The sequence below is a fragment of the Toxotes jaculatrix genome, chromosome 13 (assembly GCF_017976425.1).
Source record: "Toxotes jaculatrix isolate fToxJac2 chromosome 13, fToxJac2.pri, whole genome shotgun sequence".
NCBI classification, from domain to species: Eukaryota; Metazoa; Chordata; class Actinopteri; family Toxotidae; genus Toxotes; species Toxotes jaculatrix.
In genome coordinates this window covers 14829969-14855509 of record NC_054406.1, presented here as the reverse complement: position 1 = coordinate 14855509, position 25541 = coordinate 14829969, and the positions used below count along the sequence as shown (strand labels likewise).

General features: G+C 42.2%; 1 protein-coding gene across 1 annotated transcript in view; it reads right to left on the bottom strand.

Moving 5' to 3' along the window:
• adgrb2 (adhesion G protein-coupled receptor B2) overlaps nucleotides 1-25276 on the bottom strand; it is a 133746-nt gene extending 108470 nt beyond the window's left edge. Inside the window, exon 1 of the mRNA XM_041053130.1 lies at nucleotides 24388-25276. Coding sequence (XP_040909064.1) covers nucleotides 24388-25276 — 889 coding nt within the window. The remainder of the gene's footprint in view (nucleotides 1-24387) is intronic.
• Nucleotides 25277-25541: the final 265 nt, after the last annotated feature.

The following is a 25541-nucleotide window of genomic DNA, read 5'->3' as shown; positions in this document are numbered from 1 at the left end:
CTGCCTATTCACTGAAATGCGTTAGTGCAAGTGTTGCTTCATAAACATGAGCACACACACACACAAACACACAAACTGCATTTGCATGGGCACTTAGCTCACAAGCTAAAGCAACCCAGAGCACACTCGGGCAGGTGTTTTTCATGACTCATAACAGAGTAGCATGAGAACAGCCTGAAATACCCAGATTTTGGCGCTCCACTTGGTAGAAGGGGTAGAAAAAAAATTATACTCAGACCCTGACTCTTGCCCTCAACCTGAGTCTCCTGAGTATACAAATACTCACACACCACTTACCTCTACTGTGTCAATTACCTTTCATCAGAGGAAAGGGTCAACACAGCAGGACAGAGGGGCAATCTTTGGGGTTTTGCACGCTCGATGCACACAGACATGCACCCCAACGCTTACACTCCCACACACACAGAGTAATTCACAGACATGCTTAGTTTGACTTAGCAGTCACAAGGTATTGCTCCTGTCTACAGTCAAGACAGGGAGCTTTCTGCTGTTTTATTTTTTTCTTTTAGGCGAGATGGAAGGATGAACCGATGTGACAAAAAAAAAAGATAAGAACACAGAAAATAGATATGAAACCCAAAAGAAAAAGAAAATAGAGCTGCTCAACGAGTCAGTGACACAGCCAAGCACTGATAACCCTCCCTTGAATCACTAAAATAAGATGGTGTCCTGTATTTCTACATGGTTACCCTGTCTTTTCAGCCGGGGACTGGGAGATTGAGTTGTGAATTGAAAACTGGAAAATACAACATATTTGTTGCCGTGGTACCATTGATGTTACCATGTTTTTATAAATGGATGTTCCCTTGGTGTACTATATGTTGTTATGTATAAGTAATTTTGTGCAAATATTATGCTTTGGTACAGCCTCGGCTCCTGATGCACTATGTGTTCTTTTCAGTTTTAATATCCGCTCGGGTTTATTTTGGACCATTCAGTTACAGTGTGTACTGTTTTATTGCAGATGATTTTCTACTAATCTTTATATATATAATAGTCCTTCACTTGTGCACTACTGGCTTTTATAACTGCAAGAGTGTGTTATTTCTCTTAGTATCTAATATTCAAGGCAAAGCTATGACTTTACAACAATATGTCGTTTTGACTAACATAAATCAATACACTGTGTACTCATACACACTAATGGACTAATGTCATACTCTCGTAAAAAGCATACACTTGCTCATACATAGATGTTTACATTCATTCACATGTTGCTCACTCCTGCCTGTAGAGAGTGACCTTGATGGCTTGTGCAGAAAGTGAAAGTGAAAGCGTTCTTTTGCAAAAATGGAGATTGGTATTAGTTGAGGCACGGCACTGAAGCTCTGCTAACAATAGCTGCTTCATTCATGCATTCATGCATATTGGATTCTTTCTACTCCCTTAAAGAGCAGACCCTTTTCTGCCAAGTCCAACTCTGTCTTCAACAAATTTAGTTCACTACTAAACCTCGTTTAACTTCCCTTGCAACATTTTTCTAGACACAAAGCGCAGGACTTCAAGTCACTTCTGAATTTTTTTTTTAAACATTTCCTCGTTATGTTGCATTAATAGTGATCATGGCAGCATCTTGTTTCTTTCCAGATGTATATATAGCTACAAATTAGTAGTATATAAAAGTAATTTCTGTGACACAGGGTTGTCAAGTATAACTGTACAAGCACTTGCTATAAATGATCAATTCCTTGACATGAGTGTCTCTCGCTGAACTTCCTTCAGGCAGATGGATGTCTGTTCAGCGGACTAAAATGGATCACAGCTAGGATCATTTTGAATTCAAGCTGAAGCTTCTTTTGAAGACATCGCTATCGTCAAACTAGGAAGGAGTTTTGATTGAAGACACTATGTTCCCTCTTCAGTTCAGTTGTTTTAGAAGAGTGATCAGACAGGCAGTCATGTTTCAGTAGTCCAGAGCCTTTCATTTTGATCATATCTACTTATCCACTTTTGTTATATCTAAAACTTTTATTAAAGCTCGGCCTGTTTATCTGTTTGAATTTTTTACCTTGATGTAATTCTATATTCTGAAAACAGTCTTGCTTGGAATGCACTTTGGACCTCTTGTGCATTATCATCTCTTAAACATCTGCTGGGTAAGGCTGAAGATGTGAAGCATTTATCAGCGAGGTCTTCATTCACAATAACTCTCATTTCTTTGACAGAGGGGATTAATATCTGGCATTAACTAATGTGACTCTGGCTCTGTGGATTGCCAACTTGAGTGTGATAGAAAGAAGAACTGCGCAGTAGGGCTGTACCTGCACCGGATAGCATTCTGTAAAATTGCAATCGTAACTTTGAGCCCATATAAAATTTATGGGTGGTTTAAAAAAAGGGAAGGGATGGCTCACAATGTGGAGGTAACCCTGACACAAGAAGCAGAGGGAAGTGAGAAGGAGAAATACAGGAGAGAGAAATTACACAGATAGATAGGCAGATATCAGTACCAAATTACAAATACTATATTACCACCAGTATTGAAAAGCCATAGCCCCCCTTCCTCCAGCCTCCTCATGACTTTGGGGTGCAGGACATAGAGAGGAGGAGACAGGGAACATCCTCCATCCTTTCTATGTCCTGCACCCAAAGAGAGACCTCTGTCTCTCTTTCTCTCTCTGTCTCTCTCTATGTTTCTCCTGGGAAAGTAAAAAAAATGCAGGGACAGGGTTGTGGCCTTGACCTACACCAAAACTTCCTCAGTGTGCAGTAGCCCATCAGTAGCTCATCACTTCTTCAGATGAGGCACTTTGGCTTGCTCTTTCCTTCTCCTGCCCAGCTACAAAATGTCCCAGGCAATTTAGTCCAAGGAGAGAAAAAGTGTTGTGTGGAACGAGCTCCTGGATAAATAGCTGAGAGCAAGTCCAACCACAAGGCTAATCGAGAGAGCAGTTGAGTCGTGCAGCATGAAGGCAGCTACATGCTAAAGAGTTCATTTCAGCCATGGAGGTCAGCAGGTCTAATCAGAGTTGTGCATTTTTCTTTCCCAGGGAGAAATGCTACGTAATGCATACTAGCTACTAGGTTGCAGTGGGGATGTTAACTTCCCTAATTTTGAAAATACCATGCTTAGCTAAATGATCCTGCCTTTAATCATCAAAATAGGGCTCTGTCCTAGATTTCTGTATGGTTACTCAAACCGAAGGAAAGTCTGCGTGAGTCTGCTTGTGTGTGTGCACATGTTTTTGAGTGTGTGACTGTGCGTGTGCATGCCTGTGTGAAAAATACCACTCAGCAAGACGTGACATGAAGCATCACATTTAAGTTTTCTCAGGGGAGACTTTAGTGAGATGTGATTAGAATAAAATAAATGTGATAATAATGTATGTGTTTTTTAGAAGTTTGTTCCTCCATGTCCTAATTTGCCTTCCGAGGCATCCATTTTTATGTGTTTTCTCTTTTACTCTACTGGAAAGAACATACTTGTTAGTTATTATTATTTTTTTCATTAGATATTCAGATAGTTCACCATCTGCCACTGTGACAGCATTGGTTTTCGCTTTTTACTGGAAGAATGATGCTCTCAGTTATTTTGTCCTACAGCAATATTTTTGATATTAACATAAAAACTAAAAGGATTGCGATACTTCCAGTCCCACTGAGAATCGATCTCCAAGTCTGCAGCTATAGTTCTCTTTGGAAATGTTCAACTTATTGTTTAGGTTAACTAGTTTATACAAGGTTGAGTGCCAACAGCTTTCACCCATATTAAACTGTGGGCAGCTGCTTAGATTACATAAGTTCTTCTTCCTTTCAGAGCTAATTGTGTGCTATCTGCCTTGCGGAAGTAGCTGAGAGATGTGGTAAATTTGGCCTTGGTTTGACTAACTCAGACTGCTGAAGCCTCATATTAGACTCAGCCGAAATTTAGAATGCATATTTACACGAAACAAGGGCTGTGAATCTCTTCAAGGACAGTATGGACAGTAGGAACATTTACTGTTCCTACTGTCTGCCTGAAATAGTTATTTCAGTGTTCTTTTGGGAATAAGCATTGTTTTAAGGCAGACTGGAAGAAATGTGAGCATATCCTTTCACATGAAAAAGGGTACAGGAGGTATTGATGTTAAAAGGCTACATATAGTCCCTTTGGCAGAGAATAATCGAACAAAAACTGTAGAGAATAAATTTATGTCTACAGTATACGTTATGGTGGACACTTTAATACAAAGTGCTTTGCAATATACAGTAAAACAACATACATTTTTTAGAATGCATTAGTCCCGTGGGAACGAGACACATATAGCATCACACAACGAGCATCCCACTGAGGTACAGGATCAAAAAAATTATAGTGTTTTCTTCTATTTCACAATGCCTTGTGGTACCATAAGACATTTTCAGCATGTCCCAGTGGGAGGCAAACCCCTAGCCCCTGCAGTGATGACTGCCATCCACAACAACTGAGCTGCATAATCATGCGCTATATGGAATACACTTTTTTTTGTTTTGAACACAGAACGTTTTCTTTTCTGTATGTGCCTTTTTACTTACACTTTACATGCACTTTTTTTTTTTAATAATAATGTACATTAAGTTTTCCTCTTATTTCCTGGAGTCTCTGTTTATTTTAGATTTCCTTTGTCAGACAAATAAGTATGGAATATGACAGGGCTTAAAATGAATGGAGAAGGCCTTAATGTTTCCGGTACTATGAATACATAGCTATAATAGTATAGCAGTTTTTTTTTACTATGGCAGTAACAATGAATTGGAATGTATTGTTTCAGACAGAAAGGAACCTTTCCACTCCCTCTTCCTCCTTCCCTCTCCTTCATGGCTTCTCATCAAAAAAAAGTGAACAAGTATAAACCATCAGCCATCACACCCCTGTCCCTTCAAGGCGTAAATGTGCCACCCCAACCACAGTACCTCCATCACTATCAGTCACTCTTGCACCTGCTCGCTACACATCCAGTACTTTCTGTTGCCAGCATGGTTTTCTCGCTTTCATGACTCTCTCTGGATCCTGACCCCGTCAGTTCCCTTGACTTACTCCTCGTCTTCTTTAACCCATCACACAACTCAATCACTCTTTCTTCTCCTGCCACCCCCTCAGCAGTCATACCTTGGAATGAAAGTGGAAATGTTAGGTGCCATTGAGTGATATTATCACTTCCTCTGCCCTTTCCTCACCTCCTCCTCTCGCTTCCTTCATCTCTGTCTCCACTTGCCTTGTCATGTTCTACTTCCAAAGCCTGGAACAATGAACTTTGCAAAAGATTGTCATGAGGCTGTAGATTAGACAAGTTTGGTACATGGCACAAATAAAGGCACAGCCTTACATGTCTTTTTTTATTTGGCTAGATCAAAGCAGAGACTGCAGTGAATAATATCACAGTGAATTGCAAAACTAATTTTTTTCTTTTTTAGTTTTGAGACAAATCAAAGCGCATCGAAAGCTGTTTGATATCCTTTCAAGTTTGAAAAGAAATACCTTCATGGTTTCAGTGAAATTTGTGTGAAGAAATTCTTGCCATTTTCTGGAAGACAAAAGAGTAGAATAACAGGGAATATAATAACCAATAAATAAAAGAGAAAACCATACAGCAGACAGCTGTGACACAATACCCGGCTTCAAAGTACAGTTGGCCACAAAAATGAGCTTTGCCTCACAGTCCTCATTCTACAGATTCTACAGACGGTGCATCATTTTACAATGAGGTCAAAAAATGAGGTGGAACGTCTGAGTGTCACCCTGTTTTTCAACAAAGGTACATGGACACAATGTTCTGCAGTAGTTTCATGGCAAACTAGTGATTGCACAGTAGCACAAAGACCGTCTGGGCTAATATCTAATGCCTGCATTGTAATGTGTGTGCTTGCCGCTGTCATCCAATGCTACACGAGTAACCTGTCAAATATTTTCTCTCTTTTAATGACGTCTTGAAGACAGCTGGAAACGGGGAAGATGCAAGCCGTTGAGTCTGCCATCAACACATTGCATCACTCATGGAAATTCACACCAATAGCGGAAATAAACGAGACTCTGTCTGCCTTGTCACATTAGATTCCATAGCCTCCATCTTACTTCAACATCCATTTTCTTTTACTCATGATTGATAGATGTGTCTGTGTGTGTGTTTGCGTGTGTGTGTGTGCTCTGAGTTTAGCCGACTGACTGGACATTGTTGTTTTTGCGCTCCTCATTTTAGCCGAGGATTAAGAAACAGATTGTTACATGGAACAAAAAAATATGAATCAACTTCAAAGGGATCTCTGCTTTTCGAGGGTTTGAAATGTCATATTGATAAAGTTTTCGATTTTTTTGTGGATCATAGCCATGTTTGTACTGTTTTCTTCTCTGAGAACAAGCCTCCAATCCTCCTACATTCCTAGCTGTCTCCTAGCTGTTTACTGGCTTTAACATGTGAGTCTAAAACACTGTTTCTCTCTCTATATATTCGTCCTCTCTATTCCCTCTCTTTCAGTATCCATAAGTCTTTCTCCAGTATTTTCCTGAGTCAGCTGAATGTCGGGCTGATTAATCACTTGATTACTTCTAGCCAATAGTCACATTGATTAACTTTTCCACATGATGGCTTTCTGGTTGACTCCCCAGAGAGTAAGGACTCTCTTCTTGCAGACTTTCAATGGAAAGTGAGTCTTGACCAGGGGGACATCTGTGCAAGGCTCTGCCATGGAAGTTCAACCATGTCCATGACATCTTGGAGAGATCACACACCACTGAGCGACAGAGAACACTGAGCTCCCTTTTCCACAAAGAAAGAGAAAAGCCTTCTGTTCAGACAGCTACAAAATCGCTTTAGGGGATGTTGAATTTATAGAGAAATAAAACATCGTAAAGCCATCTTGAAACTGACTAGGATTTTTGAGTTGCCCTCTTTGAACCTGAGCTGTTTCAAGTTATTGGTACCAGAAAAAAAGAATGTGATGCAACATATATACTATCACACTTGTGTTTGGGAGAAACAAGGGAAGCATTTCAATCACTTGGAAAACCTCAGGGGCTGCAGTGTGCTACCACATCTAGAAACATTCAAGGACCACTGTTGCCTTATATTAGTGTCTCACTGAACCCAGCCATTGCAATGCTTCAAACAGTGCTCGATATCAGATACACACACTGAAAAGCATGCGCACACACACACACACACACAAGTCAAGGCAGGTAATATAGGTCTATCTTCAGCTCTATAGGTGGTATCTGCTGGAGCAAGAGATCATAAGTGAAATGAAAACAGAGACAAATGGAAAGGAGGATGAGTTTGAAGACGAGACAAGTCATGCTTTCAGTGCCTTCCTTGTCTCCCAAAGGAGACTATATGACTTAGATGAGGACCAACAGGTTCCACAGAGCACACGATAGAAAACAGTGCAAGCAAGAAGGAGATGGAAAAAGACTGGATGGTGGGGAGTGCACGCTTAACTGAGCTCACCCAAAGCAGTGATTAAACGCTCTGGAGGTGGAGGGTGTAGAGAGCTCAAATAGCTGCACTTAAGTACTTGAAATAGTGAATGTACTGTAATGACGCTTGCTTAAAAACACACGTGCACACACACAAGCAGCATTTGAAATCATCATGTGTAATTAACATGGCTGACTAAGTGCACCTTAGAGTTTTTCATTCGTGCTTTTATCAATGGAGATCACCAACTATATATGTGTGTGTGTGTGTGTGTGTCTGTATGTGTGCATGTATGTATATGGTTGTATAAGGTTGTGACTGATCGGTGTATGATATAATGGGATTGGCATCAACTTTAGAAGGCTTCGTTTGTTGGTGTGTCAGCCCTTGGGCGTTCCAAGCATCATTAGACCCATCACTGTGGTAACAACCCCTTAAGACAAGAAGTTGTTAAAGGACAGGACAGCTGTCCAGTAAAACTATTGTGGACTAGCGTCCAGCTCTGTTACGCTTCATCAAAGTCAACAGCTGCGTGCGTGCTTCTTTTCATTTATCTACGAGTGCTGCTGTACATCAACAGAAGTGTGTGCCTGCATCTGTGTGCACGAGTGTGCCCAGGGAAAGGGTAATGAGGACCGCTGGGGCTTGTTTAAGCAACCAGGGTTCACGAGCAGAGAAGCGAGCTGGAGCTCCAACGCTCCTTTGAGTGGGGGAAAAGCAGAGCAGCTCCAGTGCTTCCCAGCCTTATAATCTCCAAACCACATCGCATCAAGACGCAGTCACGTGCCTAAAAACCCACACCCTAACCCCTCATGCCTGCAGGTGCACCACCCCTCAGAAATCCATGGAATGGAGTTTTGTCCCGTGGGTGTGACTTGTGGGAAAAGTCCCGAAGCTCCATATTATCTTCCCATCTCCACATCATGACATGTGGATTTAAGTGTTATCTTTTACTGAGCATCTACAGTATGCTACAATAGGCATTTATAAAAACTTTGGCTCATGTTTTGTAAAATCAGCATGCAAGTAGAAAGCAAGAAACTCTTATTTTGTAGTTATCTACCTTTTTATTTCCATGCATCGTCCCTTAAAGTTAAAACTGGTGAATGAAATCAATTTTATCGCTGTCACCTCAGTAGCAAGTTTTTCCTATTTGGGCATTTTTCTCCATCTAAATGAAGGTTATGCACAAAGGCACACAAGAGCATAGGTACACATAATAAACACAAGCAGACACACACCCACACTCCCACATACACACACAGTGGCCTCATCACCTTACATTGATTTCCCGCTGGCCAACCAACTGCTTAGCCATCTTTGTGGTGACAGGTTGACCCATGAGGCCTGTTAGATGCTTGCACAGACACACACACACACACACACACACACACATACACGTACACACACACACTCAGGGAGCTATCCTGCAGCCTTTAGGGAACTCCCTGAAGCATTTATTGACCACAGAGAGAAAGTGGCTATTAATCTGACAAAGGCTTAAAAGCCTGTCACCGTCTGTTTGTGTGCGCGCTTGTTTGACATGTGAGTACATGCGTGTAGGTATTTGTCGTCTGCAGTTTTGTGCATTTACAGATGTAATGCATGCTTTTGCTTGAACATGCAGAAAAGTGTGTATTTCTGTTTGTTTGCCTCCACAAATGAGAATAATGTTCCCTTGTAAACGTCAAATTAAGACGTGAATCCAGTAAGTAAAAAAGAAAAACTCCTCTACATGTGTTACATAATTAACCGTGGTGTCTGCCGCTTGGCCTGCATGACACCTTTTAAAACACAAGGTGAGCCTGTCTAACCTTCCATTCCAGCAAATTACCGTCATACTGTTACTTCTGCCAGTTCAACACCCCAGAGGCAAACCTACAGGCCTGACAGAGCAACAAGATAATGAGAAGACTGAAGGCGAGCGCGACAGAGAGGCTGAGGAAGAGAAAGAGAGGATGAAGGACATACAATGACTTGAAAATGCTTGTGTCTGTCTGTGCATCTGTGCGTGCACTTATGGTTCCATCCATCAATTAAGGCCTTAACTCTAAGATCTCTCACTTTTCATCTTGCCAACAAAGAAACAACTTATTTGTTGAGCATTAAAAATCCATGTTGCGGGAACACCGGGGTGCTGCGAGGTCAGCGATGGTGAGGGAGAGAGAAGATCTGTCTTATGTCGCTGTGTTTCTCTGCCAAGAACATCAACTTAGAGGAATTCGTCTCTGGAGCCTTGTTATTGTCGACTCAGTGTTAGAGGCCATTGTGCTCTGAAGTGTCGCACCAAGAGAAAGGCACACATACACAAACTAGTGTGCATGAATTCAAACCAGCTCAAACAGACGTTAGCATTGTTTTTAGCAATTTTTATACTAGAATGAAAAGCAGTTTGACATCTTGTATGGGTGTTGTGCAAGTACTGAAGTGAGTATACCCTCCCTCTGTGTGTGTGTCTGTGTGTGTATGTGTGTGTGAGTGTTCCTCGATTGTGCATGCCTTTGGCGTGTCCTTTGTGAATGATGGCTTTGCTAAAGTGCTGCGAAGAGAAACATTGGTTTGCTACGCCTTTGATTCATTGCTGGTGTGAGAGAAATTTGCATAGCAGGCAGACTCAGGGCAGATCTGGGCTCTCGTTAGCCGGGTGGCTAGATACTTCATCATTATCATCAGGCCTGCGCTTCAGTTCCAGCCTCTCTGGCCTTGCTCATAATCTTCAAGCAGGCTTCGCAGAGGAAAAAAAAAACACAGTTAAAGTCTTGAACAAATTAGGAAATGCAGTCTGGGTAAAGGGACTAGCTCTCCACACGTAAACATTTGCTGGTTGGTCTGTGGTCACTCACATAAAACACCTTTCAGCCTGTTTTTCTGTCTACACAGATACTTCATATTTCCCCTCTCTCTCTCTCTCTCTCTCTCTCTCACCCACTAGTTTTCTGTGTCTCTCACCCTGCCAGGCTTGCCGCTGTGCTTTCGGGGACAGTGCTTGTTACAGAGGACATGCTGACGAGTGTCGATCGATACGGACTCCCAAACCACAGCATCCGTCTGAGAGCTGTGGATGTGTATGTGTGTGTGTGTGTGTGTGTTTGTGTACCTGCATGCCTGTGTGTATGGGCATCTGTACGTGCAGATCTGGTGGTGTACGAGCAGGATGTTTGGCACTCAGGTTAGACACATGCGGGTGCCGCTGTCATTCTTTTCATTGTGCCCTTGAGGGTGTCAGCTCTCATTGAGCGGGGTACGCAGATGTGTTTGTGTGTGCACATCTGTGTGATAGATTTAGATATCAGTTTATGGGGGATTATGTGGACACTTTCCACAGCTATTTTTCTCTGAACATTTTACCATCATATATAAACGAAATGCAGCTGCAAGGTAGCTGTGCACGTGGGACAGGCAGAGGACCCCAGGGGAGCTGTGGATCTGTGCCAAGGGCGTTGCCATTAACAGAAATGATGGTCGGGATTAGAAGTATTGGCACAGATGTAGATTCACCCATTGAAGAACTGTAGTACAATTTGCCTCTAAAATGCCTATTCTGTTTCACTTGACCACATTTGTGAGAGAGTTCACTGCAGTGACATAAAAGTACTTGCAGCAAGGTACGAAAGAAACGGAAAACGAGACTGAGATGGAGACTAAGAGTGTTTCTTCTTCCTCGAGTCTTAAATCCGCCATGGGTAACTGCTGGAGTGTGACAGTAGGCTTATAAGAGCCAGTGTGTCGATAAATCCCAAGCGCATTTATTTCCTGCAAGACCAAGGGAGCGTACCTCGTTTTATGTCCCCTGGAGAACAAGAAGGCGAGGTGATTTTTTTTTCCATCCACTTATTTATCCCGTTATTAATATATTAATGTATTCACATGCATCATAAACTTTTATAATATTCCCAGTCACTGCCTGGATAGAGATTGAGCATTATATATGAATTGTTTGTAGTCTCCTTAACTTTTCATCCTCTTCCTGAGTATATCTCTCTTTGTTGTGTATTTATTAGACAAAGGTTCTCTTCCCTTGCATGATAGCATGCACACTGGCTCACTTAAACATTAGGCTGAACTGGTGAAGATTATTATTCACTCTTCCAACCATCACATTAGGTATGAGGATTATTGCATCATCCAAAAAAGCAATAAAACACTAATAGTCGACTCACAATTATTAAAAAAAAAAAAAAAAAAAACGTCTAACGGGATCATTATTCAAAGTTGCTTAACATGTTTATTTGAAGTGCAAAAAGAGTTTCTCTTCTCTAATGGAAGAGCCTGTAATTGGAGGCAAACCAGTGACTGCAGAAGACCTTTTTATTTCTTTCTTTTATTCTTTGCTTTCCTTTTTCTTTCTTATTACTATCCTGAGGCAAACTATGACAAATAGGCTATCAAATCAAAAAAATATATATCTGTAGCATGTAGTGCCTTTTATGCAAGATTCCAACACAGCATGGTTCACAAGGAAACGATAAAAAGATTGATCAGAGTAGATGGTAAGAAACGGGAGGAAAACTGATTTGAGAATAAACATGTCTGCATGTGAGAGGTCACTAAGCCTGCTAATCCCAAACCTTGGAGTTACTCACACATGCATACAAATCTGTGCTGCATGCACACGCACACACACACTGAAGGAGACAGTGCTCAGTCAAGGAAGATATGAAAATACAACTGTTTCTTAAACCGCTACAACCCCCTAACATCCATTTTTCAGCTCCCTCAAACACACACATACCCCATCTAAATATGTAGTTGACCATGGTGTCTCCCCACTGCTCCATTAGACTCCCATGCAGATGATATCATCTCTAGTCGGCTTGTAGGGGAGGAGGCAGGGATGAGAGGCGGGAGGGGAGGTTTCGCAGCACTGCTGGAGACTGTCTGAGGGGGAGAGTTATCTTGGAAGCAAAGAGCCATGGATGAGTGGAACAGAATGACGGATGGTGAAGGTAAAGAACACACAGAAGCACCCACCAACACACACAGACTGGCACACACACACACACACACGTTTTCCCATGTGTTTCCGCTAAACTCGTGGGGCAAGATTTCCTTGTCTTGTAATGATTTCTAAATAGGGCCTCATTGCCCAGGGATATATTTAATTGCCACACACCGGCTGGTGATGCTAATGCGTGCTGACAAAAAGAGAGCGGGAGGCAGAGGGAGAGATAGAAGCGAGTCACACTTGTTTTGAAGTTACTTTGACTTAGCAAGGGCATGAGTGACTGTCACTCAGTGGTCAAGCTTCACACACCCACTTATCTGTGACGTTTCGGGGGGCTTTTAATGTAGCCACTGGAAGCGGCTGCTGTCACATGTCTGCTCGCTCACTCACACCACCCTCTCAAATACACACACACACACACACACGTACACACGTGTCCACCTCCATGCCAGCCTATTGTGTTCTCCCAGCACTGTGTTGGCAGATTCCCTCGCAGTATAACCATTATGTCTCCCCTCTCTACTGCAAGCCTGTGTGTGTATTTATACTGTATGTGCGAATTTGGGTGTGCGTGTGTTCATGTTTGTGTGCATGACAATGTGTGTTTGTGTACGTATGTATCATAATCTAGTATTTCGATTGGTGTCATCACTACCAGCCTCAGTCTCAGGAAGAAAACTACAGTTCTCTTACTCCCTCTTACCGTTGCTTTACACAGTGGAAACAGTGTTCACAAACGTGCACACAAACACACACAAACACACACACACACACACATTGATACAGGCACACATACATGGTTGTGCCGTACTGTGGCGTGTGTGTGGGTGTTTGCATTGTGCACAGCTGCTTTTAGAATAAATGTGTGTGCACCCCAGTGACCAGCTACAAACAAACAAACGGGGAGTAGCAGGAGAGAACAAAACATTTTCATACTTCATGACTGCGGGTGTTTTCGTACTAAATTTGTCAGTGGCAGTATGTGAAACACACACAACGAATAGTTTACCATGGAGGCTTGCGTGAGCGAGCAAATCTCTGAATAATGTGTGTCTGTGCGTATGTGTACATTGGAATTTATGTGTGTGTGTGTGTGTTTGGGAAGCTTTCCCTTCCAATATTAGGATAAATAGCCTTGTCTATCATGTGAGGATGTGTCTGGCAAACAGATTCCCCTCACGTCAAACCAGATGAACACAAATGAGTTCCCCAGAGGAGACATTTCAGGGGGGAAGAGTGTCCCTGTGACACTTATCGTGAAGGACATCTTATGGACAAAGAGGAGGTGTAGGTGACACCTAGAACGTAAGCATGGCTGTACCATGCATCAAGCTCCTATTTAAACATGGAGAGCCCCCAGGACTACATAAACATGCAGGCCCTGTGCATTGAACACACCGCAGTAACAGCATGAAAACGAATCTTGTCTTGATACTGTGATGTAAAAAAATGCATTTACATAATGGCAGGCAATCTGTCATAGCCCTCGCTGCTTGATATCAATAACCTCCCCCTGTCTGTCTCAGTATGTCTCTCTTGGTGACAATACCATCAGCTTACTCCCAGAAATGGATGGAAGCTGCACCTATAGCACCTTCAGAAAAGCATTAGATAACTGGTTGTCAACTGCTATGGGGGCTTTCAGTATCATTCCACCTCAGAGGTAACAGGTCCCACGCACACTAAATCACTGTACAGTACCAAGAGGTAATTATACTGCCGCTGTAAATCTTCTTGATGGCCCAGTAAGTTAGATCATCTTCTCGCATGTCTGTATGTGCACATGCAGTCAGGGATGCAAACATGCTTTATGATGTGCATGCTCACGCAGAAGCATGTGCGCACCTCGGAGTAACTGATGTGGGCTCAGCTGGCCAGTTGTTTACCACATGGGTCACAGCATCGCACTTTCCACGCGTGATTGCACCACAAGTGGACCACATGCACTCAAAGCCATCATCTATATAGTAGTTTGCGTGCTATTTATTTGCATGTTTAGAAATTATTTAGAAAATTTGTTGTACACATATGTTTCAATTTTCTCTTCTGTTTTCTAACTGCATAAGTGGCTGAGCGCACACACTTATCTTTTCCATTTCATTTAGACCATCGCAGAATGCTAAAGCTCTTCTTAAATACCTTTAGCGTTAGCATCGCATCAAAAGAGACCAAAATACATTCACATGGGAAGTCATTCACTTAACAGTGATTCGGTGGATGCTTGCAGCAAGACTGTTTTCAATGCATAATGGCTTCACAGATGTAACTAAAAGATCAATAGATATATTACGAGCTTAGCCACAAGTCAGAGTAAGAAAAGAGAAAGTAAGTGAACCCTTTGGAATTACCTTTTTCTGCATTAATTGGGCATAAAATGTGATGTGATCTTCATTTAAGTCACTTCATTTAAGTTCTGCTGTATCATCCAACTTCTACTGAGCTTCAGCCATCCTATAGGATTTAATGCCTGAATCCAAATAACTTTTGTTGCTGTCACTAGCCGAGGCGTTCACATACTTTTTCCAGCCTGTACTGTGAATGTTTGAGTTGTGTATTCAGTATGGACAAAAGCAACACAATGATTTGTGTATTTCTAATTAAAACAGATCATGTTTGTAACAGTAACTTAGATGAAAATTTGACCACATTTTGAGATAAATATGTACGTAAATGCAGGTAATTCCCAGCTTCAGTATACTCCCTCTGTCTCAAATTTGGTTTTACTACCGGGTATAGGTATAGGGTTGTGTTGCTGGGAGGGGACATACCTACAGTCATGTGATCTCCACATGCTGTACTGTGTCACATCTGCAAAACAAGTGTACAGCATACCACTGATTTACAAAGCCTTTTAACTGAACCTATAGCCATGTGATGTCTCTTTAAAAGCCAAATTGGAATCGTTTTGATGCTTCCACTGCTAATTAGGCAGAAATATAAAGGCACCTGTTTTGCTGAGTTAAATCGTCACAAAAGTCCACTGTCCATAGACCCAGCCTGTTACTGACTTCTTGTTCATGACCTGTTTTTCAGTCACAGACTGGAGCTGGGATTACGCTGCAGTACACAGATGATTGCCTGTGCAAAGCAGTGAAATAAAAGGATCTTTTCATTCAGGTGAACCATCACTCAGCTCCCACAAATAGTTGCCTAAATCAAATGCTTTGCTCCAAACTGCATGTCAATGCTTTGTTCACACAAAAAGTCATTGTTGCCAAAACAACAATGCGGGGGTTTGTGCTTGAAAATCACAGTGCAGTGTCACACAAACTTTTTTTTTTTTTTTAAATAAAACCACAGAGACTGATGTTCACACAAAATGTCAAACCTGTCATAGAGATTTGCATGGTTGGAGTTTGACTTTGGAACATTTTTAAACCATCACGCAACCAGAACTTTAGCAAACAGATACACACATACAGACACACAAAAACGCAAGCCTCTGGGGACTGTATCACATGAACATGGGCACAGGTGCACTATGGGATGCCCGTCTATTTTCTGCAGTTAATCGATCACATGAAGCCACTGAAGCTTGACTAGGAGTCAGTGGGCCAGAGAGTGATATAGACTGTGTGAGCGTGTGTGTGTGTGTGGAGCGGTAATACATCTCTGTACTCCATTATCAAGGAATTGCTCTACGACCACTCAAGAGCTGCATAAGCCTTATGAGACACACTGTAGCTCTCAGGCTTTTTGTCATCTACTCATTCATACACACACACATCACATACTCTCACACACTCACACATTCTCCCATGGCGGGTAGGAATAGTGGGGGGGTCTCTAGAGGTTAGCTAATTTGGCCCACTGGTGCTTTAACCACATCTCCCTTGCTTCACTTCATCTCCTCCTGCTCACGTCGCTCCAAACTTCCGCTGTCCTTCTAAAATATCCTGCTCGCAAATCTAGTCTGCCTTTGCTGCCGCCCGCCTCTTAACATCATACAACTTTCATTAGGTATGGACAGAGTGATGGACCTAATTCTGAGCGAACCTTTGGCCCTCATCCTATCCCTTCAACCAGTTACATCCCCTGGGATCCGAAAGGGGTTTGGTGCAAGGGAATGGGTACTACTCTCTGCTGTACTGTAGTTTATATATATATACATGTATGTGTGTCTGTGTGTGTGCCTGTGTTTGTTCATACGTCCGTATGTGATCTATACTCAGTCCTCCTCTCCTGCTCTCTGTAACCTATGTGTTCATCTTCAGGATTTTTAACTGGAGAATCTATACAAAGCCGTCTCAAATTTATTTGGGGCAATTTATGTAGATGTTTTAACTTATTTTGTGTTGAAATAAGATCTACAGAACTGTAGGTGTCAGGCAAGCATGCCTAAAATGCTAGGTATACTCCATTGGTAGGAAAAAAAAAAACAGTTTTCCTAGTGAGATGTTCCCAGTTGCCACAATGCAGCTGGACAAAGAGGTCTATTTATTGGAAAGCAGACAATATATTTTTCCTTTATTTTGATTTATGACATTTTTAATAGCATCAATAGGAAGTTGGCCCATGTTGCCTTGCCCCTGAAACACAGCCAAGGTAGGACAGAGTACTGTATACCAATCCATACCGATCCGCAGAGATCTGTTGAGAAAACTGGAATGATTATAAATTACAAGGTGTGTATGTGTGTGTGTGTGGGGGGGGGGGGACTTTTGCTGGAGCATAAAGGGGCTCAGTGCTGAGCCCGTTCAGAGAGAGAGCCATAGCTCATGAGGACAGAATACTAATCCTGTTGCCACAGTCACCCTGAGCAGAGAGTCCTACACAGAGAGGACACAGGCAGTTTTGCTTCATTCATTTCAGGAAAAATCACAACTACTGTGCTGCACAGCACGCAATTACTCTTCGTCATCAGCGGTGGCATGTGTACATTTTTCACTGTGGGTGCATGTGTTTGGGAAGAGTTAAGGGTTATTAAAACACCTGTATATATCTGTGCGCCTTCACAGTGTGAAAATAAACACCTTTCTCCCCCCATGCTGCTAAAGACACACACACACACAGAAAAAAACAACAACACACACGCTTCTCTCTGCTCTAATTACCAGGAAGCAGATAGTATTCCACGTGGAAAGGATGAGCTGTAGCTGTGTGTGTGTGTGTGTGTGTGCGTGTGTGTGCATGTGCGCGTGCGTGCGTGTTTGTGTAAGTGACGGACCACTTGCTCCTGCGCCATGCAAGGGTGATCTGGTCCCCAGGGTCCCAACCAAATCCCAGTCCTCTCTCTAGGTTTTTCTCTCTCTCTTCCCCCCCTCTCCCCTTCTTTCTCACTCTCTCTCTCCCTCCCTGATTTCACACATAAAACACAATCCCCACTCTCTATCTCAGCTAATGACTGCTGTGGAAGTACTGTGTGTGTGTGTGTGTGTGTGTGTGTGTGTGTGTGTGTGTGCGTGCTCAGGGAGCATGCCATGATGAGGTGTGAATGTCAAGAGACTGAGGCAGGTGTCCAGCAACAAGACCCACTTGAGGGACAATTTGACACCTGGATATTGGACCATATACCTACACCAAGACAGGACCAGGACCAGGAAATCTTGGATGCCAGTCCTTTAAATGGGCACATTTGCCCTTAAGTGAATTATTTGCAACACTAATGTGACATAAAGGCAGGGATATGTGTAAACATAGACTCAGTTTACACATATTATATTAAAAAATGCATAGGCGCTATTTTCCCCACAATTTAGAAAATTTCCGAGAGTATTATTATGCAGAGTGAAATGGAAATGTATTCACAAACCTGTTACTGGGCTGTTACAAAAATGAAAACAATTCAAGCTGATGAATGGCTCTGTCACTGACTGAAAGTCAGTAAAAACAATGAAAAAGAAAGACCTGAAAAACACTGCATTAAAATACAAGTGTGTCTGTCCTTGCACTGCTGCATCCGTAAACAGTGCTAGTGGACATTACAGCCGTGACCTGAATGTGTCGTGACTGGAAAAAGACCCAGGCTGCACATGCAGAGGACACTGATTTCAGCCACTCCGCATGTTGCACCTTGCTTGCTCTATATGATAAAACAAAGAAGTATAAAGAAGAATATTGTATTATCATGTATTATCACGCTTTTTTGGCGAGTACCTAGGCACCTGTCACCCTCACAGCATCATTTTTGGCCAAATCGGGCAGCTAGCGGTTTTCAGAAAACAAACCAACAAACAAAAACAACTTACTAAACCTATTGTCACTTCACCTTTGAAAAAGATGTGGCCACGATTAGCTGTGCACACACCGCTTGTTTCTGCTGACCCCATGTGGCCGAGGAAATCAGTTATTATAGCTTTAACAGTGAAAGAATACCAGTTTACAAGCCCTCTGACAAAGTGTACAGGGAAGCTTCCACTTCCAACCAAAAGCTAATGTGTGCAAGCCCACTAATTAAATTAAAGGACAGTCATGGTGGCTACTGCAGAATGATGGATGAGCCAACACATACAGGATGGTGTAATTTTCCTGTGAATGATTGATGAATGATTGAGAACAATGGAGTCGACTCCATATCGTATGTAAAGATATTCCTTACACAAATGAGACACCTACAGTATATATCCTCACAACCCATAACCGCTGATAACATTAAGAAGTATATACTAACACAGTGTGATAAATCTGATGTCTAAGTGCAATTTCCAAATTAGCTAAAAAGCCACAGGTGGGTGGGGCGGAAATGAAGAGGTGACACACTAAGGAGCTTCAACTTGATCAAGATCTCAGCTCTAACCCCTTATTCCCTGTACTTTTCAATCACCAGGAGAAAGAGGCTGGTGGGCATCCATCACCCATCATGGTGACATATTCACTCCTATGCTAGTACCACTAGAAGTGATAGCACTCATGCAGGCAGCATATTTACAACACAATGGCTAAAAACTAGTCTTCTTTTTCATCAGTAACTTGGTCTTATCGGTATAAACTGTTTTGACATTTTTATGTCTTTGATACGTCTTGACAGCTCTGCCAGCACAGTCATGACTGACAAACCTGAGCAGCTGTAGGAAACCTTCCTGTTAGATCTGAATGGACAATGGACAAAACACAGAATTAGTCCATCACAAAGTAGTATGCAAAGCGCTAAGATAAAGAGTGCTTTTGTCAATCAAATATAGAATCAAATCAATTTCACATGCTTTTAAGGTGGTTTTCAGAGCAAGGCTGTCCTTCATTCTAAATTGAAATCCTAAGGACAATGGTTATTTGCAGAGACAATAAACATGACCCTACTGTCAGCATTACTGCCACTTTAGTTGAAAACCATATTATTTTTTTTTTCAAGCATAATAACATATTGCAAATCTGACTGCTGTAATCTCTTCCTGAAGGAAGGTGTGTATGTGTTTGTGTGTGCACCTGATCTGATACTGCAGAGTGTTAGTGTGAAGACGCACAGCTGTCTCTGCTGTAGTTTACAACTTGAACCACATTTTGGACATACTTCTTCCTACAGAAGAGATTGTAACAGTTCACTTGCTTCTGTCGCTCTCAGGACATTGGTAAAAGTAAGATTGAGAGGAATGTGGATTTTTCAGTTTCATGAAAGCTACCAAAACTGAGAGGAACCACCATTACCCTTCTGAAAGAGGCTTATAATCGCTTTCAGACTGACTTATGTCTAAAGGAAGATGTAAAGGCTCTTAGCTGAATAAACTGGGTAAAGTGAGGCAGTGAGGACATTTTACCAACAAAACAGTCAGTCTAAGGAGATTGGCAGGAAATCAGCCACCAGCTGAATTTGTTGTTACTGGTTAATTTGGGCTGGAAAAAAAAACATGTTTTTTTTTTGTAGAGGGCAGGAGGGAAAAGTAGTGTTGAGATCAATACAGTGAAAATGTTGCCGTGGTGAGGAGAGGAAAATGAGTGAAAATGAGAGGGTGATACACAGCAGTATGTTTGTTTTTGCTCCAAACACATTCCACCTCAGTTACAGCTGCTGGGAGGGAGGAAGAAGAGGAAAACGAGGGGATTATTTTTTTCCCTTCCTAACAGTTCTGACATTCAGTCACACAACAGAAGCAACACAGAACGTCTTGAGCCATTTTCAGTTATAACTTTGGGGCAAGGTCTGGACAGTCAGGTCTGAGGTGGCACCTAGGTTGAGCACACCGGGGGTAGGAGAAAAACATCATTGTCACGCCCACCTGCTCGATGTGAACTCTCCAGACAATGACATGCTCTTCACACATCAAAATTGTTGTAGTGCACGAATGTGCTGCCTGATGGCCTTTGTGTTGATCTATATATTTATGCATTGTAGGTCATGTGCAAGTGCAGAGTTTCAGAAATAACAAGGCTGCTCTCGATCAAAGCTTAAAATGAAATACGCAATAAGTGCGTGACAGTGAGTAAGAGTCTTCCTTGAACCTGTCGTGCCACAGAAGTGTTTGAATAGTGGTTTTTTTATGTATCACATGTATATGGTATGAGATTGGAAGCTTGTCCAGTACAAAGAGTTTTGCTTTAGAACTTGTTTAAAGCTTCAGGCTGAACTTTCTGAACACACAAACACATACAGATACACGCCCATATGTGATGCCTTTATGTGCTAACATATACACCTACACTAAATAAATAAGAAGAAAAGAAATAGCAGTTTTGTTTCATATAGCATAATTCAACCTGCATTGCTCCTTAATACCTAATTTATATGGAAATTAGACAATGTTTGTTTAAATGTGTTTTTCATAGATATGTGGTTCAAATCTGTTCAGTGTCATAGCAATACATTCACAGAACTGATGGACAAAGACCCAGGACATCTCTGGGTCATACGGACTGAAAATATTATATCATTGTACAGACTTCTCGGAGAAATTCTTCACTAAGATGTGTACTCTTCCTAAACAATTTCTTTCTCTTACTGGAAGTATGAAGGACAAACAGGCTTATACACTAAATACCTTCTCTTATTGACAGATTCCACTGGCACAGAGGAATGACAATGCCATGCAAAGTATAATGTGGTCATTGTATCTGTCGTACTCATAATAAAGACACAATGTCCTCATGAAAACCTCATCCTCAGCTTCAGGCAGAGAGACCCACCGCACATTCGAATTCATTGGAACGAACGGCGTGTCATTTCAAATTCGCTCGAACTTGATTTTTTGAAAGAGTGACAGCCCTGAGAGGAGGTCAGTCTGTACAAGAGACTATTGTCTCTACAGCCACAGTTACAAGAAGAAGTAAAAAAAAAATTAATAAATTTTTATTTCTAGTTCGCAGCAGAAAGGCTGACTGATACAATCTAAGTTAATTATTTGCTAATTGCTATTTGTATAAATTCATCAAGTATAATTAACATCTTCAGAAAAAAAACACTATGTTGGCACAATGAACTAAATATTGATATTTCAGAGAAAGAAAGCCTGGGATTATCATAAACCATAGTGTTCAGTGTCAGTCTATATTAATCTACATTTGTTGCAGTGTATCAGTTTAACAATCACCATCTACATACAGTATAAACACAGAAATGGACTCTGGTTACACGTTCTGTCCATGTCTTTTCCTCATGATCCAGTGTAACAATGGTGAGGCGCTGTATTCAGCAAAATGCTGTATTTCCACTCAAGGAAAAAAGACTGAAGTGCCACCTGTAAATCAATGAACCTCTCAAACTATTCAGCCTCAGAACAGTGAATGTACAATGTTAAAGGACATCCACAGACATTGCAAAACACAACTCATTCAATGCAAATTAACTAAGTTCCCAAAAAATAAACTTAGTAAAGCATTTAAGAAAATTACTTTTTTCTTTTCTTGTTAGGGGATGGTGGTCATGGTATCTTTTTCCTGCTTTTAGATTTCTGACATTCTGTCCATCAAGTTATACACACACTCACACACTAACTGCAGTGAGCTACAGTGTAAGGTGCTGTTCTGAGCAATTTGTGCTTCAGTGTTTTGCCCAGAGATACATATGTGGACAGGTGGAGCTGGGGATCAAACTGCCAAACTTGTGATTAGCGGACAACATTGTCTGCATTTCAAGAAAATCAGCAAAGCAAAATGTGACTTTATGCTCATTTCCATCCACCGCTATAATGTGAATATTAGGAATTGGTGAGCTGATTTTCCAGTCGGATTCCATTAAAACATTATACATGTGTCATTATTTAATGTCAAAAAGTGACAGAATCTCTATATCATAATGAAAAAATAGAATACTCGCCATCATCAATCGCTCTGCATGTGCAAGTGTTTCATTTTCTAAAAGTGGAAAGCAAACTGTTGTCTTATTTGCATTGGAAATGTAGAGCTGTACAGGAAGGGCCGCAAAGTCAAAACATGAGAGAGAGACTTAAAAAGGGAGCCAGGGAGAAACAGAGAGATGAGGGAGGAGAAAGCATGCATTTAAGCTTTGGTTTTGAGTGTTTGGATTTTAGTGGAGAGAGTGAAGGGGTAGGAGAAGAAACAGGATAGAGGCAAGATTCTGGCTCTCGCTCTGACAATGCATTGTTGGGTTTACAGTAATTCTGATATTTTAGGGTAATTAGGACATAGGGGAATTGTTTGGAAGAAAACAGTTTTCCACACACAAAGGCTAGCCCACACCTCCTCAGGCTTACTTGTCATCAAGGGCTCCTCGTGGTTCACAGCAGCCTCTGTGAGTGGTTACTGATCTCTCGTAGGGTGACCAGCCGCTAACCAATATGTATGCAACACTAGTGTCTTTGAGGTGAAATACAGAAAAGCCAACAGAGCTTCCAGGCAGTTGGCATAAGTTTAATATCACCACCACGCCACTTGGCATCAGTTTGCAGAGCTGCACTATGCGTCTGGCTTCTGTCTCAAGCCACAGTCCAAGTCAAACTGGTAAAATACTCTGTCTTCCTCTATCCTCCAATGCCACATCTCTCCCCCATCTCCTTCTCTGAGTATATTAAATGATGCCCCCACCCCCGCTGATTGAATCCAGAGAATGGTAACCTTCCCGTCAGCAAGGTAAGACTCTCCCTAGAGCTCTCAGTATGTGTGTTAGTGTGTTGTTGAAGGCAGGCCAAGTCTTGCAATAAGAATAACTGGGATCTAATTAGTACTCTTCACTCTGCAAACATGCCTATAAGCCACCTAAAGGAAAATAATCATGTGATTCAGTGAACTTACAAGACTACAGTGTCTCTCCGTATATATCTACATTCACTTCTACATGCATCTACTTTCATTACATTAGGGGGAAATCAGATGGCAGCGTTGGACTGAAATGATTAAGAAAGCTTTAGCACAAGCAATTGCCCATTTCTATTTGGATAAAGCATTTATCTGTGTCGCTTACAGGCACAGAGATTTATGCAGATGTACAAATGCATACATATTCCTGTCTGTTGTGCATGCAAAAGGATTGTATGCTTCCTGTTCAATTCGTTGATGTATGAATGACCACGTGCACGTGTGTGATTGCATGTGTGTTAAATCTGATCTCATCCTAACATGATTAGAAGTTGATTTCACACACACACACACACACACACACACACACACACACACACACACACACACACACACACACACACACATATATATTTGCGTATACACACACAATAATGCGCAGCATGAAATCCTAGGAGCCACACCTCTTGGCCACATGGGGAAATCTTTAAAATATAGATCAGAAGCCTGGATTTCTGACAGGCATTTACAAATCTTTTGATGGAAGGACCCCCTTTGAACTGCTTCATTTTTTAATTAAAGGCCAACATGCCAGAGACAAAATCCAAATAATAAATTCTCTGTCAAGCAGAGGCATGCCACCCCACTGAGGTGGTGGGCCAGGATAAGAAGACAAACTTATCTTGTTATTTTGCCATTGTTGAGTTGAGTACACACGTAAACAGCTGTTTATATTTGATACAGTTCCTTTATGATTTTAAGAACATGTAGGGCTACCGTGTGCCTTGGAAATTTGTGTAATACCATGTTGTCTTGAAGGGAATAAATAATATTCTCTGTGCTGAGACGTGCACTCATGTGTAATGCATTGAAAATGGCAAAAGCAGAACTGAACCAGCATCTCATTATCTGAGAGAAAAATAATCCTACCTTGTCGGACGTCTCTGGGTGCTATGGCGATTGCATCATTGGAATGCAGCTCAGTGACACAGCAGTCATCAGGAACCAGCGAACCATTGCTGAAACTGTGGGGTGTCTCCGGGAGCAACGGAATAGGTGGTGCCATGATGTTGTGGTTTGGACAGATACATCCTGTCTGGGTCATCCCGCAACCGTCCCCATCAGAAACCTCCTGATCCCCATTGTGTCCCGTGCGTAAACACTCCTCAAACCACCGGCAGAGCACGCCGCAGGTAAACTGACTGGAGTTCTCGTTATTGATGAGTAACACCTCTACCAGTCTCAGCTCTAGCAATTCCTTGGCTACCTGAGGCTCATCAGCAGCTGGATGTCTCGTTAGACATAGTTGGACAAAGTTCTTATCAAACTGTAGGAAGGAGTAAGGTCCATCTGAGTTCGATTGGCTGCCACAGAGATCGATGACTTCCTGATCCCTGGCTGTGGCCGACTGTAAATGAAGGGGACAGCTTTGATTGGCCAGGTGGTGATCAAGAGAGAGGAGCATAGGGGAATGTGTCCGGCAGATGATAGGGTGGCGGGTGAAGCGGAGGTAGAGGGAGTACTTGGTGGGATCGGGGTTTTCCAGGGACCAAGAACAGCCCGGCGCCCTGGAGGGAAACAGCTCCCTTAGGGAGAAAGACCCATAGAGCACCCCAGCTACAAGGCTGGAGCATGGTGCAGAGATGGGTGAGGGGGCCCCCTCTGCCCCAGTGCTGGGGATGCCATCGGCAGCCCCATAGGCAGCCTCAGCCAGGGCAGAGAGAGGAGCTAGAGCGAGGGCAGACACAGCAGCCAGGGCCCCAGCCACGGCCAGGAGAGAGGACAGCACAGACAGACACACCCCACCAGCAGTGTTCATCCTATGACATTCGTCCTGCAGGGAGAGAGAGAAAAGAGGATGGAGGGAGAGGGGTTGTACATTAGATCAGGGAATATCTTCAAATGCAACTTGACATGGAGAAAAGAAGAACTTGTACAAGCAACACATAGAACACAATACAATATCTGTATATATATACTCCATGCATCTGCAGGGGATGATGAGCACCGATACCAGTCCGATTGACTACTGATCTAGATAAATTTAACGCGGATCGATAAAAATTGCTTTGTGCATATTGGCT